The sequence below is a fragment of the Dendroctonus ponderosae genome, unplaced genomic scaffold, assembly GCF_020466585.1.
Source record: "Dendroctonus ponderosae isolate FM_Combo_2020 unplaced genomic scaffold, Dpon_F_20191213v2 Dpon_F_20191213_492, whole genome shotgun sequence".
Lineage (NCBI taxonomy): Eukaryota > Metazoa > Arthropoda > Insecta > Coleoptera > Curculionidae > Dendroctonus > Dendroctonus ponderosae.
This window is the reverse complement of record NW_026018708.1, coordinates 1-14,939: the sequence shown is the minus strand read 5'-3', so window position 1 is coordinate 14,939 and position 14,939 is coordinate 1. Positions and strand designations below refer to the sequence as shown.

Genomic DNA, 14,939 nt, shown 5'->3' with positions numbered 1-14,939 from the left:
AATAAAGTTGGTAGATTATTAGCAATTGTATTCTTCACTATTTAAAACAATTAGAACGCTTCGGAAACATGAAATATTAAGCTATAACTGAAATAAAAATATTTGTGGCTAGTTAACTACGTTAATTTTTTAGGAATAGAAAGGCTAATCATTTAAATCAAATAATGTAAAAAGCATATTAATTCCTGAAGACATTATTTTTGTCTAAAATATTCATATTCGTACAGTTGATCCATCATATACTCGCTACGCGTTATGCCTGGTCGGACTACTTTAAGTGACGTCACAATTCAACCAATGGGCCTTCTTTATTTCGGTGGTAACGGTAGAACCCGAAATGAGGTCGATTTCTTGTTAGCGGACAAGTTGCAAATTGTGGAAGACGTGACAGTGCTGAACAACTGTCTGTAGAACCGGAAGCGACCACAGAATGGTGCGTTGCAAGATACGTGTAGAGCTCGGTAAAGAACGATACAAATTGATAAGAAAAACAAACAAACAGATGTGGACAGGACTAACAGATACTCAAGGATTTGAGACCTACATTAGAAAGACGCTACAGAAAAATGTCCTCCATGATGCAAGCATCAAAACCTTTAATCGTGAAATAATCGAGGCTTTAAAGCAGGGCCAAGAAATGTTCTGCCCCACAAGCAAAAAACACGAGACCATCAGCCAAACTACGAAAAACCTGATCGTCAAATGAAACCAAATGATAGCACTCAGACATATCACCAGTATAGAAATGAGGAGAAATAAGGAAATATCTAAAGCAATTAAAAGGGACATAAAAAACTACCACGGTAAGAAAACCCAAGAGACAATAGAGAAGAATAAAAGTATAAAAGTAGGTAAATAGAGACAAAATCCTGAGCATCGTGGAAGAGTTCTATAGCGAAATATACCTAGGCCGCATGCAAGAACCCCCAAACCTGCAAGGAATTACACAAAACGAGGCGTCGTGAACCAGGGATCGGAAGAGGTGCCAGACAAATTAAAAACGCTCTGTCAAGAATGAAAAACTATAAAGCACCAGCAGAAGACGAGGTGGTTACAGAAGCAATCAAAGCTGGAGGTTTCCTCCTACTAGAGAAAGTACGAACACTGTTCAACCCCGGGACTCGGACCGGAACCGATATGGACCCAAAACCGAAACGGAACCGTTTTTTTTGGACCGGAACCGTAACGGAACCCATATTTGATATTGACACACTGTTAGGTGCTGAACCGGAACCGAAATATTTTATTTTGGTTTTTTTGGTTCTGCTTGTAACGTTTGGAAGAAATTACTGTACATTTTGCAAGCAAATGAAAATAATCTTTGATCCTCCTGCAAATGAATATAAAATTGAAATGTTGGACAAAAGCAACTCCTCAAAAGATGGTTAAGACATGAACCACGAAGAGCAATGTTTAAACGGAAATAAGAGTGAAAGAAGACGACTTGACGAAGTTGTAGACCTGAGTGATAACGGAAAGAAGAGAAAAGCGCAAAAGTCAGAAAATTCATTGACAAATTACTTTCAAAAATACAACGATTAAATTAGTTTTTGTATGGGAGTCTTTATTGCAATGTTGTTCCATTTAATGTTACCTGAATTTCAATCCTTGTGTGGGGTTGCTAGTCCTCCTACACGCCTACCCTCTACCATACAACCAGCCGAAGTACCGTATGAAGCTGTGGATCTTTTGCGCATCTTTTATCTTATATAATACAACAAGCAAGGAAAAAGGTAGTGAGAGTCCTAATTAGAGTACCTTTGTCCTCGTTCGTTGTTATATATAGATTTTGAAACCGAAAAAAAAACCGGAACCGGAACGGAACCGAATTGGAAATGATTTTCTAAACCGGAACCGTAACGGAACCGAAATTTTAAATTTTGCCTTGGACCGAAACCGGAACGGAACAGTTATTTTGTTTCGGTCCGGGTCCTTGGTTCAACCTATGTCTACATTTATGCACCGTCCCGGATCAGTGGCACGAAGCTACCGGCATATTACTCCATAAAAAGAGAGACAAAATGAACCTAGAGAATTAGCGCCCAATAACTCTTTTCAGTCATCTACACAATTAGGATTACCAGCCAAGAGAACAAGCAGGTTTAAACTTAAACACCCGTTTCCTTAAAAAAGTGTTTCTCAAATATGGTATATAATGCAACTATCTATCGTTCCCTGAAGAACATATTTTCTAATTCTCTTCTTCTGCTAGTGACGATTTACACACAGATAAAACTTGGCGTCAATCCTTTTGATGGGTTACCAAAGTTTTACAGCGTATTTGTGGTTACCTGTTTTTATGTATGCCTTCCAAATCGTAAAATGTACCACAATATCGAACATGGATAAAATCTACCTTGCTCGAGGCGTCTCTAAATAGGTCCAGTCTTCGGCATAAGAAACATGCAGGGTCCACGGCGTGTTGTATATCGTAAGTAAATTGATTGTTTTGTGTAGAGCATTTACAGCTCGTCATTTCATATATATCACATATATCAATAATCATGATTTTAACAAATTGGTTCACGACAGGAAAATATGGGGTTTATAACCAATAGAAAGAGCTAGTTGACTTCTAAGCTACAAAAATGTAATATTTAGCCGATTTGACTCGTTTTAGAGCATAAAGTGAAAGTGCAGCTATAGCAACGCGTGAAAGTGGTCGCAATTTAACGGCTGATTCCTAAAGTAATTCCGATGCCCGGACGCATAAGGAATTATGAAAACCATGTATTATTGATAAGAAAATAAGCACCAACACCAGGCATAGACAATTATGGAACGGGTTTGCGCTAACTTTTCGCATTAATCGCACACTGTTATGAACTGAATTATTCTCAACTGATTAGACTGACGAATGAATCACCAATTTTTTCCATTTTTCCCTTCATTTCTGCGGTGACCTTTGATGATTCATTAATAAATCAACAGGTTTAACGCAACCCTATCGAGAAAAACAGGTCCAATCAAATACATGGACGCAAAATGTATGCCTTCTATCTCGCAAACATCTCCGTTTTATCTGTGCTCCCTTGTAAACACTTGCAGAGGATTGACACAGTACACCTTCATGTTAAATTTAAAAAAATATACAACTTACGTTAATATTGGGACGGGGAATGCTGGCAATTTTTGGGCTGAGCAAAATCGGCGTTAAAATGCGCGACACTGCGCCCGGCTTTGGTTCCTCGATCTGGGACAAATCTCGAAATACCAACGATGTGAACCCATCTGGTTGGATGTTGTTCTGCGAAAGATCCTTCTGCATTTCCTCTACAGCAGTGAGGAAGTGATGGCACGGTGCCAACGCGGACGAATTACTACCTAAAATCCCTTTACTATTGAGCGATTTTCGCGAATTTCGAAATTCTTCTCACCTTTAACAATATAGACTAAATTCAGAGCCAAAGCTCTGAGTCGGAACTGTTTGACGGCGCACTGTTCTTCGGCGTTCAACCCAACAAAAAAAAACTGCAACTTCAGGCAATATTCCAAGAGAATCTGAATATTGGTCTTGAGCGTGTTTTGCTGTTGGGTGGCCAACGTGGCAGGATTTACCTGAAATAGCATGGCTGGATGTGTTCCTGCATTTAGGAAAATCGTCGAAAATACCCACCCAAAATCCCCGGTCCAAAATTTGTAAAATCTGCAGCTGAGCCCCGATATACAGTGCAGTAAACTGCGCGGTGCCCGATACAGATTCATCAATTTCACTTAATCGGTTCAGTTGCTCTTTGGCCATTTCCAGCAGCGATATGTGAATGCTGGAGGAACAAAGACTATTAGAATGGAGTGCGCCAACATAGAAGCTCATCAGAGTAAAGTTCTGCTTACTACAGAGAGAAAGAACTCCAATCGAAATTTAGTGAATTTTTCTCAAAAAACTTGAACTATTTTTGTCCATACATTTACATGTTGTAATAACAAATATTTCATCGGCAATGATCGCAAATAAAAACTATGTGATTTAATCGACTTCTAACACCTGTTAAATCATCCAAATATTCGCATCTTTTCGCTTGTGACGCAACTAGGCTTTGCAAAAGGCAATTATTTTGCGACTTCATTTATTCCATTCATTAAATCAACGCAACCAGCATGTAGGCCTGGGTAACACTGTGTGACTTGGGCTTTTGAGTTGATGTCACTCTGTGAGTTGGTGAGTTATCACTCATCGCGCCTCACTACGGCGAATAATCCTTGAATTCTGAACTTTTAAATAACATTTCGTTGGTTTCTATCATCGCTCGGAAATTGAGCAACAGTTTTATTTTTGTGTTTCTTCGCGATTTTTTTGCTTAGTCAATATTTTGAGGAAAACAAAATTTAATTTTAGTTTGCATTGTTGTGCATCAATCACTGCAGCTGAGTGAAATTCAGACAAATATAAACGGCTCTAAATGTAAAATTAAATTTGTGGAAGACCGGCGCTTGGAGCGTTTTTCGTTTAGTTGTTAGGGAGTTTTTAGGCCCCTTAATTGCAACACGTTTTACGTTGTCCGTTATTCTGAGCATGCGTATTAGTCAAGAAATAACCGTTTACGTAATTAGAGGATAATGTGTTCCTTTATTTACGTACGAGTAGCGGTAACGTTAATAAGCATTACGTTAAAAAGCAGCACGACGGTGTTGACATATTTGACTTATTTCTAATATTATTAATAAAATAAGCGGTTATAATAGAGTAAGAAATTTATTGTAAATTTAAATAAGACTTTTTCATTGATTAATTTACGCCATTATTGCGTAATTACGGATTTTATGTGAAAATTGTTTGGGCCCATGTTTTTTTCCATCTTAACCACATTTTGTTTAATAACAATGCAAACTTAAACTAGGTTTGCTTTTCTTGCAAACTTTTTCAAACAATAAAGTGAGGTTTATTTTATTTAGAGTGCAACACACGTGGTATCAAAAACAAAAAAACTTACTTAACGTTATTTGCCTAAACACCTTCTTTTTTTTAACACTGCGCATGATCACGATAACGTTTAACGTTTAAGGCCAACGTAATTTTAAGGGGCCTAAAAACTCTCTGTTGTTGACTTTCGTTAAGTTGGAACGTGAAATTTGTCCTTGGAAATTTTGCCCTGCGAACAGGCACTTTCAACAAAAACGTCAACAATATCGAACTGCCAAGCAAGAGCAGAGCAATGAATCATCGAAAAATCGAACATGCAAATGATTAAATAATCATGTTTATCACGTATATCGGTGTATTTTTCTTATCGAAAAGGTGGATGAATATTCAGTTTGCTACCGACAGTGGATAATCGGTCGATAATCGTGTTTTTAGATAGGAAATATAGTTTTAAAAAGGGTAGTGAACTTTTTGAACATTTATAGGTAGAAAATGGACGCTGGGGCGGATTCATTTGAGTGAATTTTTGAAAAGATTTTGACATTTAGAACGCATGACTCTGAACTTGTAGAGTATTTTTTGTTTCTGAGAAATTTAGTTTCGAAAAACGCGTTACAAAATGTGTTCTGCAACAGTTTTTTCAAGTCCAAAGCAAAATTTCTTAACGATGTGTGAAATTCAAAATTTTTACGGCATTTAGAGCGCACCCTTCCTTACTGAACGCACAACTCTGAACTTGTAGAGTACTCTTCGTTTCTGCAAAATTTAGTTTTAGAAAACGTGATGCTCAATGTGTTCTGCAACAGTTTTTTTAAGTCGAAAGCAAAATTGTCTTAATGATGAGTGAAATTCGAAATTTTGACGATATTTAGAGCGCACTCTTCCTTACTGAACGCACAACTCTGAACTTGTATAGTACTTTTCGTTTCTGCAAAATTCAGTTTTGAAAAACGGGATGCTAAATGTGTTCTGCAATAGTTTTTTCAAGTCCAAAGCAAAATTTTCTTTACGATGAGTGAAATTCGAAATGTTTACGACATTTAGAGCGCACTCTTCCTTACTGAACGCACAATTCTGAACTTGTAAAGTATTTTTCGTTTCTGATAAATTTAGTTTCGAAAAACGCTATWCTAAATRTRTTCTAAAACAGTTTTTTTSAAGCCCAAACTAAAATTTCTTAACGATGAGTTAAATTCGAAATTTTCACGACATTTAGAGCGTACTCTTCTTTACTGAACACATAGCTCTAAACTTGCGAAGTATTTTTCATTTTTAAGAATTTTTTCTAGATAAACGCGATGCCAAATGTGTCCCGCAACAATTTTTCCAGTCCAAAGCAAAGTTTTCTTAACGATGAACGTGATATTCGAAATTTTGACGACACTTAGAGCGCACTCTTCTTGACTGAACCCACAACTCTGAACTTGTAAAGTATTTTTYGTTTCTGAGAAATTCAGTTTCGAAAARCGCGATGCAAAATGTGTCCCGCGACAGCTTTTTCCAGTCCTAARCAAAATTTTCTTAATGATGAGTAAAATTCGAAATTTTCACGACATTTAGAGCGTACTYTTCTTTACTAAACCCACAACTCTGAACTTGTAAAGTACTTTTCGATTCTGAGAAATTCAGTTTCGAAWAGCGCGATGCARAATGTGTCCCGCGATAGCTTTTTYAAGTCCRAAGCWAAATTTTCTTAAAGATGAGTGAAATTCGAARTTTTGACGACACTTAGAGCACACWCTTCTTGACTGAAYCYACAACTCTGAACTTGTAAAGYCTTTTTCGTTTCTGAGAAATTCARTTTCAAAAAAACGCRWTGCAAAATGTGTCCCGCGACAGCTTTTTCAAGTCCTAAGCAAACATTTCTTAACGATGAATGAAATTCGAGACTTTGACGACACTAAGAGCGCACTCTTTTTTACTGAACCCATGACTTTGAACTTGTAAAGTATTTTTTCGTTTCTGAGAAATTTAGTTTCGAAAAACGTTATACCAAATGTGTTCTGATACTGTTTTTTCAAGTCCGAACCAAATTCTCTTAACGATGAGTGAAATTCAAAATTTTGGCAACGTTTAGACCGCAGTATTTTTCTTTGCTGAACCCACAAGTCTGAACTTGTAGAGTATTTTTCATTTCTGAGAAATTAAGCTTCGAAAAACTAGATGCAGAACGCGACAGTTTTTTTAAGTCTTATGCAAAATTTTCTTAACGATGAGTGAAATTGGAAATTTTGWYGACATTTAGAGCGCATTCTCCTTTACTGACCGCGCAACTYTAAACTTGTAGRGTATTTTGCGTTTCTGAGAAATTTAGTCTTGAAAAACGCGATGCAAAATKTGTCCCGCRACAKYTTTTTCCAGTYCWAAGCAAAATTTTCTTAAYGATGAACGTRAWATTCGAAATTTTSACGACAYTTAGAGCGYACTCTTCTTGACTGAACCTACAACTCTGMACTTGTAAAGTATTTTTCGTTTCTGAGAATTTCAGTTTCGAAAGACGCGATGCAAAATGTGTCCCGCGACAGCTTTTTCCAGTCCTAAGCAAAATTTTCTTAATGATGAGTAAAATTCGATATTTTCACTACATTTAGAGCGTACTCTTCTTTACTGAACCCACAACTTTGGACTTGCAAAGTATTTTTCGTTTCTGAGAATTTTTCTCGAGAAACGCAATGCCATATGTGTCCTGCAACAGTTTTTTCAAGTCTAAAATTTTCTTAACGAAGAGTGTATTGGGGTTAGTGTGTTAACACCTGAAAATCCACTGTGTTACCCAGGCTTAACACGTAGACTATTATTATACTGGGTGTTTCGCTAAGGGAGGCTACCGGTCATATATCAGTATAAGGTATTTAACCTTTAAAAGAACTGCAACAGTAGCATTGGCTACTGTGCTTTGCCTGATTGTAAACGGGTGTACTGACCTGGTCATCGTTTCCGCCACATCCAGATTCGAAATAACGTTGTTCAAATAGGCCAAGCTCTCATCCACAGACATTTGCCTCGATATCGACGTACCCGTGGTTTCTGAGAGGCTTAGAACGGGCACGAATTGAGGCATGGTATCCCTCAGGTAGGCGTAGTGGCGTAACGTATGAGGTTCCAGCAAGGAGATGATCGTTCCAGAGTTCTCAGCCGCATTGAGAATAAGAATCAAATGGCAAATGTCTTGGGGTAGAGTTAAGGTTTATCACGATTTTCGCTATTTTTATTGGTGGATAATGTTATCAAAGGATACAGTGCGGATTTTCTACATCTGGCTCAGCCATATCGCAAAACGGGTGGATACTCAAAAAGTGGGGCACCAACGGCACCACCAGCTCCGGATGCTTGCGTCCTATACTCTGTAAACACCTAACAAAAAAAGACAATGTAGATCAGTTAAGGAATTCACGAAAAAACAACATGTTTAAAGTGAAGTATTTTTTTAAGTTGGGAGCTCGACAACATTTCCCACCTGGCTTTGGCCTGTTTTTTCTTGTGTCTTGACAAATAAACAAACAACCTATTTGAACAGGAAAATAGCCAGTTTCTTTATGGACATCAAACACAAAGGAACATTATTTAAAATTTGCGAACGTCAAGCACCAAAATATTCATTTTAATACAAGAAACCGACTTGAAACCAGACAACTTCAAGCGCGCATTATCAATACATTTTTTTTCACCCAAACACGACCTGCTTTAAGAAGCGCTGCTTTCCTCGTGCATTTCCGAAATACAGGGTGTTAGCATACGGATTTCGTAAACCGTAAGAGAGTTGAGCTCGGCTAAATCAGTGCAAAGTTGCGCAATTTCCACTACTTTCAAAAATATTGCAAGAAAGCTGAAAYTTGCCCAAACCATTGTTTTTCTGAGCTTCCCTGAAGAGGTATTTTAAAATAATTATTACATTATTAAASCACCTTGTATTTAATACAATTCAAGTAACTATTAATATAGTAAAAATAATTACAATAAAATCCTTTAATTTGTAATATTTTGAGGATTGYCGTCCARAAAAATTCTGASCTTCGGTCACTCYCAAAGAGTTAAACCACGCACCGCTAYTGCAATGGAATGATTTTACAAAAGGARAATCCAAATGCCACTAAAAATCAGCGGTTGGGATCTAATCAGAAAATTATAGAGGAAACTCTCCAACAATAAKGGCAGATGATCAGACAAATGAACCGAAAAACTCCGACGAAAAAAAGACTGTAMAACTTTTTCGTTTTCTCCTCTAGTTTATTGGGGATTTTTTTTACGAAAGAACTAAACTTAGTTTGTYATGTATTACGTCCATGTGGAAGCACTCKTAAAGGAAAATTWAAAAAAAAGAAACAATTTTGTTTTTTCACTGAAAAATCCATCGGGTAAACCGTTGAGTATTCGGTGGATTTCAAAATTTTTTCTTTTCGTCTAAACGAAGCCACTTGTCGAAAAATGTGCCTCCTTATGAAAAATTTGGTAAGTTAAAAGGTTGCTAGTGGTAATTTTTACAAATGCTCAATGTGAGGTTTTTGAAAAAAATTTCAAGTGGTTAATAAAATGAAAAAAATTCCAAACCGAAAACGTTGCAGCAACTTTCATGTAAAATAAATACTAAGCGAGCTACTGGCCTTTTTTCGATTTTAGAGTCGAATTCTGTACAATTTTTTTCAAAAAATCGGCACATTCTGAACAAATTTCTATGGAATGCTTGGAAGCAAGTGTAAACAGTAATCGATGTGAATTTGAATTGAGTTGAAGACGATTTGAGCGTTTTACTCGCAGTTTATTGGATTTTTTCGAAAAATCGAACTTTGATTCTAATGTATTATTCCATATGAAAAGACTTGAGGAAAAATTGAGTCGAGATTTTCGGTGAATTTTTAATTTTTTTTTCCCAAACGACGCTCTTCGATAGAAATTTTTTACTCTGTTGGCCAGTTAAAAGGCAACCAGTGGGAATGTTTCCAATTGCCCAGCTTAAGCGGTTTTTGAAACAAAATTGAAAATGGGCTTTTGAAAAAATTAAGTATTTTGAATACCGAAAACGTTGGAGCAATTTTGAATACTCCAGTGGATCTGGGAGGTTAATCGCCATGAAAATTGTAGTATTCACTTTTTGTGTAAAATAAACACTAAACGCGGTACTGGCAGTTTTTTGAGTTCGAGTCGAATTCTGCGAATATTTTTTCGAAGTTTGACGTATTTTTAAACCATAAAATCAAGGAAAAATTTGGACTTTATAGCCGTTAGAGACACAAAAATATCCCATATCCACATACATTTTCCGTACAGTCCACAACCGCTGCCGATTTTAATGGGTTTTTTGTAAATTTGGCAAATTTTACAAAAAAATGTGGTAAAAATTTGGACTTAAAAGCCACAAAAAACTCAAGAATAATTCGCGCACACTGATTTTTGGCAGCAAATCCAGAGCAATCCTTAATTCGTGAAAGTTGAAAAACTCAACTCGCAGCCACTGCTTCACAATAATCTAACGAATTCACATTTGTCCCACATCAGCCCCATCTTTGTCTCGCTCAATACATCTTATGGACAGTGCAGGGCACCTAACCGGAAATCTTCTACTGAAAAATACTGCACTTTTAAAACCCGTTTGGAACAAGTGGCTTCCACTGACATCAGCGGCTTCAAGTTGCAAAATTTGCTGTTAGGTGCTCTGCACTGTCCATAAGATGTATTGGACGGGACAAAGATGGGGCTAATGTGGGACAAATGTGAACTAATTAGTGCAATGTGCAGCTGTGGCTGGAAGTTGAATTTTGAAACTTTTATGAATTAAAGGCGAAACTGGATCTGATGCCAGGAAACAGTGTGTGCGAATTATTCTGTATTACAATCCACCTTGCACCTTACAAAATAGGTTTTAAATGTGTACCGGTCGTCTGCTACTTATACAAAATAGACACTCGACACAAAAATGTGATAAGAAAAAACCAGATAATTCAACAGCACTAACATTAAAAACAGGAAAACACTAACATTAAAACATTTTTTTGCATATATGAAACGGAGTGTTGGCATTTGTGTGTACTCACCTATATGTTGATCGTTTATCTTGCGGGTAGCGCTTGAGATTATCCAGAAGCTTTTCCACGCACATCTTCAAGCCGCCCATCGTGGACATTTTGCAGGTGGCCAACATGCGGTGCAGCCCTTCCCTCACCTCCTGCGAAAAGTCTTCCAGCGCTCCTGCACAACAAATGCAATTGTCCGATTTTCCAACGCAGTGCGGCCTGTTACTCACCCAGAATGGTCTCCAGCTGATCATCTCGCAGAATAATGTGCGCGGAAATCTCCCGCAAACTGTCTATGGCTTTTAAGCGCACGTCTTCGATCTCATCATTGAACATATCGACCATAAAGTCGAGGGCCATATTGGCAAAATGGGGGTTACTGATCGAGAGCTGACACAGCGACTTTACTGCTGCTGATCGGACTTCTACAAATCGTAGCAAATAAGACACGGGGAATTATTTAGTTGAATGCAGGTCTTGCCTAAAAATTCATCTTCCAGTCCATGCACAAAAGCACCACAAGCGCCACTGCTCATCAAGCTGATGCTATCGGCTTTTAGCAGCTCTTTGGGGGCGTCGTCCGCCCATTTCTTTCCACTCGCCCATTCGCCACTGGTCACGTTTTCCCATGCCAGCTCATGGGCTGTCCTCTGTAGAAAATATTATCAAGCAATGCGTTTATTGGAGTAGATGTTGACTAAAAATTGGGTTTTCAAGGTGCAAGTGCACAACTTGCAATTCAAACAAATTCGAAAAATAGCAAGTTGTAAAGGTTCAAGTGGTGGATACTAAACTTGTTCACTATTAGTTGCATTTTTTAAATCTAAAGTTAAAATAGAAACTTGAAAGCCGTAAATGTTAAAAGTTGATATAAAGCATTTTTTATGGAACACCCTATATATTATCAGACTATGAAGGCTTTCACGGCCGGTCAAATTACATTTAGAAATATTTTCCGGGCCTTGAAGCCGAGGTCCATGGGAATTTATTCCTGACGTTTCGTCCTCAACTGCGGTGGACATTATCAAAGGCAATGAGGCAGTGGGAGAAGTGATCTCCCGTGCTTTCCGACTAAGACTGGTTCAACTACCCCTTTTGAACATATTTATTTTTAGCCAAGGTCATAAACTGTAGAAGCTAAAGAGAAAATACCGAAGTTTTTTTGAAATTTTAACACCCTGTATCTCGTTAACCATGGGCCTGAGAAGAAACACTTAAATGGAAACTCGACTTGTTTTTAGGTCCTCTACACGCCCCTGCTCTGTGTCCATAAGGGTGTGAATCACCCTGTATATATTGCTATTTAGTCGTTTTCTATACATATATTGCGCTTTAAAAATTATAAATAGCATCAGATCGAAATCGTGTTGAAATCGCCATCAAAAATGTCAGTGCTAAATACCTACTCGACTAAAATTCGAAGTACTCGAAACACTATACGCAAATATTTCTCATTCTTATCGTGAATGAAAAACGGATCAACTGCATGGGCCTCAAGAAAAGAATATAAGCGCTGTAGCACCCAGAGACGTGTTCCATCTGGAAACACTTTTTAGAATGGAGAAAAACAATTATTGATGATATTGTAGAGATAGATGAAGAATTACGTACCTCGTTCACCCGTTGGAACGTTTTTAGATTAAAATTTGTATATCTGAATTGATCCCCTAATAGCCCCAACTTAACGCCCCTTGATTCTTTTCTCTGGACTTATTTAAAGCATATTGTGTATGAAAATCCAATAGCAAATGTTAATGATTTACGCATGAGAATAGTGAATGCAGTTCAATATTAATATGGATAATAACCAATACATTCAAAATGTTTTAGACAAAATTGAAATTGATTAGAGAGATCGTCTAGAGAATCAATGATTTTTATCTCATTGTTGTTATTTAATTTTTTAGTCTCTAGTAGCAATAAATATTGTCATTTTTCTGCGACTTTTGATTGTCGTATTTCAAGGCTACTTTGATTTGAATTTGAAACACCAATAAAATTTAATTAAATTAATAAAAAATTGGCAACATTCTTCTCGGGGGTTCAGGGAGTACAGAAAAAAGAGTTTCTTCATATAATTCTTATCAAAAATTGAGATATTTGCGAAAAACTAGATCGAAAATTATGCAACAATGTCCGTTTACAGCATTTCTTAAATACCTGTCACCTGTATACATTTCTCAAATCGCATCGATCCGTCTGAAGGTACATAGGGTGTTGTAATTTAAAAATTCGAGTTTATGTAAAATTTTAACTTTTACAGCTTTTTTTTATTTTACTGTCAGAATTTCAAAAAAATCATCAAAAATGGGTGTCCACTTACGAGAAAATACGCTGTAAAATAGAATCAAATAATCTCTTGATAAATGGAAAGCATTTCTGTAAAATTATGAAGATCCGTAAATAAATTGGCTTTTCAAGTGCTTTCACGAATTCAAACTTTTTCACCCAATTTTGATCAAAAACCGTGAGTGAGTGGAAAACTCAGGTTTTCTACTCATGTAGAATCTTTAAAACATGGAAAACAAGCGAGTTTTTTTATTTTGTGTATTTGATGAATTGATAAGCACCTAAACTAAAAAAAACTGTTCAACCTCATACCTTGCGTCTCATATTAGACATGAGCTTTTTGTCCAACGTTTGAGTGAGGAATTTGGGGCTGATCTGCTTCATAGTACCAAGCAACTCGCATGCAAGAGTTCGGACCTGCATGGACAAGTCGGTGACGCCATTGCAGATTTTTCCAAAAGCGTCGTCAATCAGGCGGATCTCATGCACACTTCCTGGCACCAAAATTTCGCTGAAATCATTGAAGGTAAATGTTAGTTTGACCATTTAACTGCCAATGCTGAACAATAGATTTCTGCACCATCAAATCCAAAGCAGAAAGTAACAATTATCCCATCGGAGGATTATGATTCGAAGCTTTTACATGATTTTATCAAAAACTATGTTTCAGAAACAGTCGATCAGAGAAGACAAAATGTGTATAAATAAATAAGTAATGATAGAAACGACATTTGTTAACCTGAACTTTAAAGTATTAATATATTTTTAAATATCGGAGTGTGAATAGGTACTTACTTATCTGGGTACGCATTGCCTAAGATCCAAATCAGCTTCAAAGCAACACTGCGCACAATTTCATAGTCGTCTTTGAGGGCATCAGACACAAACACATAAATGTTGGGGTTCACTTTAAAACCCCTCTCGTAGAGCAAGATCACTGTGCTGAAAGCCTGACTTCTCAATCTGGCGTCCTGATTGTTGAAGTAGGAGCTGATAAGATGGAAGAGCTTGTCCGAATCATTACCAGAACATAAAGGCACGTGTGTGCCTATTATTTCCAAGCACTTGCACTTTACTGCATGGTGGGAGTCCTGCAACAAATCTAGTTGACCATTGAACGTTTTTCAAGGAGAATTTTACTACCTTTAAGTAGTTCTTGGCAACATCAACTAGTTTTTGGTGATAGCTGGTCGCACTCTCAGGCACCAGCATGCCCAGCTTCAGAATGGCATTCATTCCCTGCGCCAGCACTTTATGGGAAGTATCATTCTTAATCAAGTTTATTATTTCCTCAGCAAGGATGACACATTCAGATACATTTTGTAGCCCTATGTCAGTCAATAGCATTAAAATTTTCACCCTCACTGCTGACTCTGCCTCATTCTTGAAATGTTCACTAAGAGAAGGAAAGTGGAACTATAGAACGCATTATCTCAAACACTCGGTTAACTTACACTAGTTTCTTTAGAACCTCAATTACTCCTGCAGATCCCACTTGCATTGAGTCAGAAATGCTGAGTAAAAGCAGCAAAAACTCGTCACTGGTCTTGCACTCATCTAAAGCGTTGACGACTGTTATAAGGGAGCTGGGAGCTCCAGGCAGGGGCTTCTTTACCAATTTCAGACGTTTGGTGGGCAAATGAGCCGCGTCCTAAATGAAGAGGGTTAAAATGACTGCAGCAGTAATTTGCATTCGGGGCCTACCTGAGTGACGGTCTGGCTGTATTCGGCCAAGGCGCGCTTCTTCAACACTGCAGCCATTGTTTAATGGCTTAATTATC

The 14,939-nt window shown here is 37.4% G+C and overlaps 1 protein-coding gene across 1 annotated transcript; it reads right to left on the bottom strand.

Moving 5' to 3' along the window:
- Positions 1-3,100: 3,100 nt before the first annotated feature.
- On the bottom strand, positions 3,101-14,939 carry LOC125504425 (integrator complex subunit 4-like; the record flags this gene model as incomplete). Its single annotated transcript, XM_048666329.1, is given in 13 exon segments — positions 3,101-3,324; positions 3,378-3,558; positions 3,617-3,764; positions 7,786-8,029; positions 8,100-8,215; positions 10,891-11,044; positions 11,100-11,294; positions 11,351-11,519; positions 13,471-13,669; positions 13,954-14,249; positions 14,302-14,554; positions 14,613-14,809; positions 14,863-14,939. Coding segments are annotated over 13 exon segments (2,433 nt in total), but the record flags the coding sequence as incomplete, so codon positions are not given.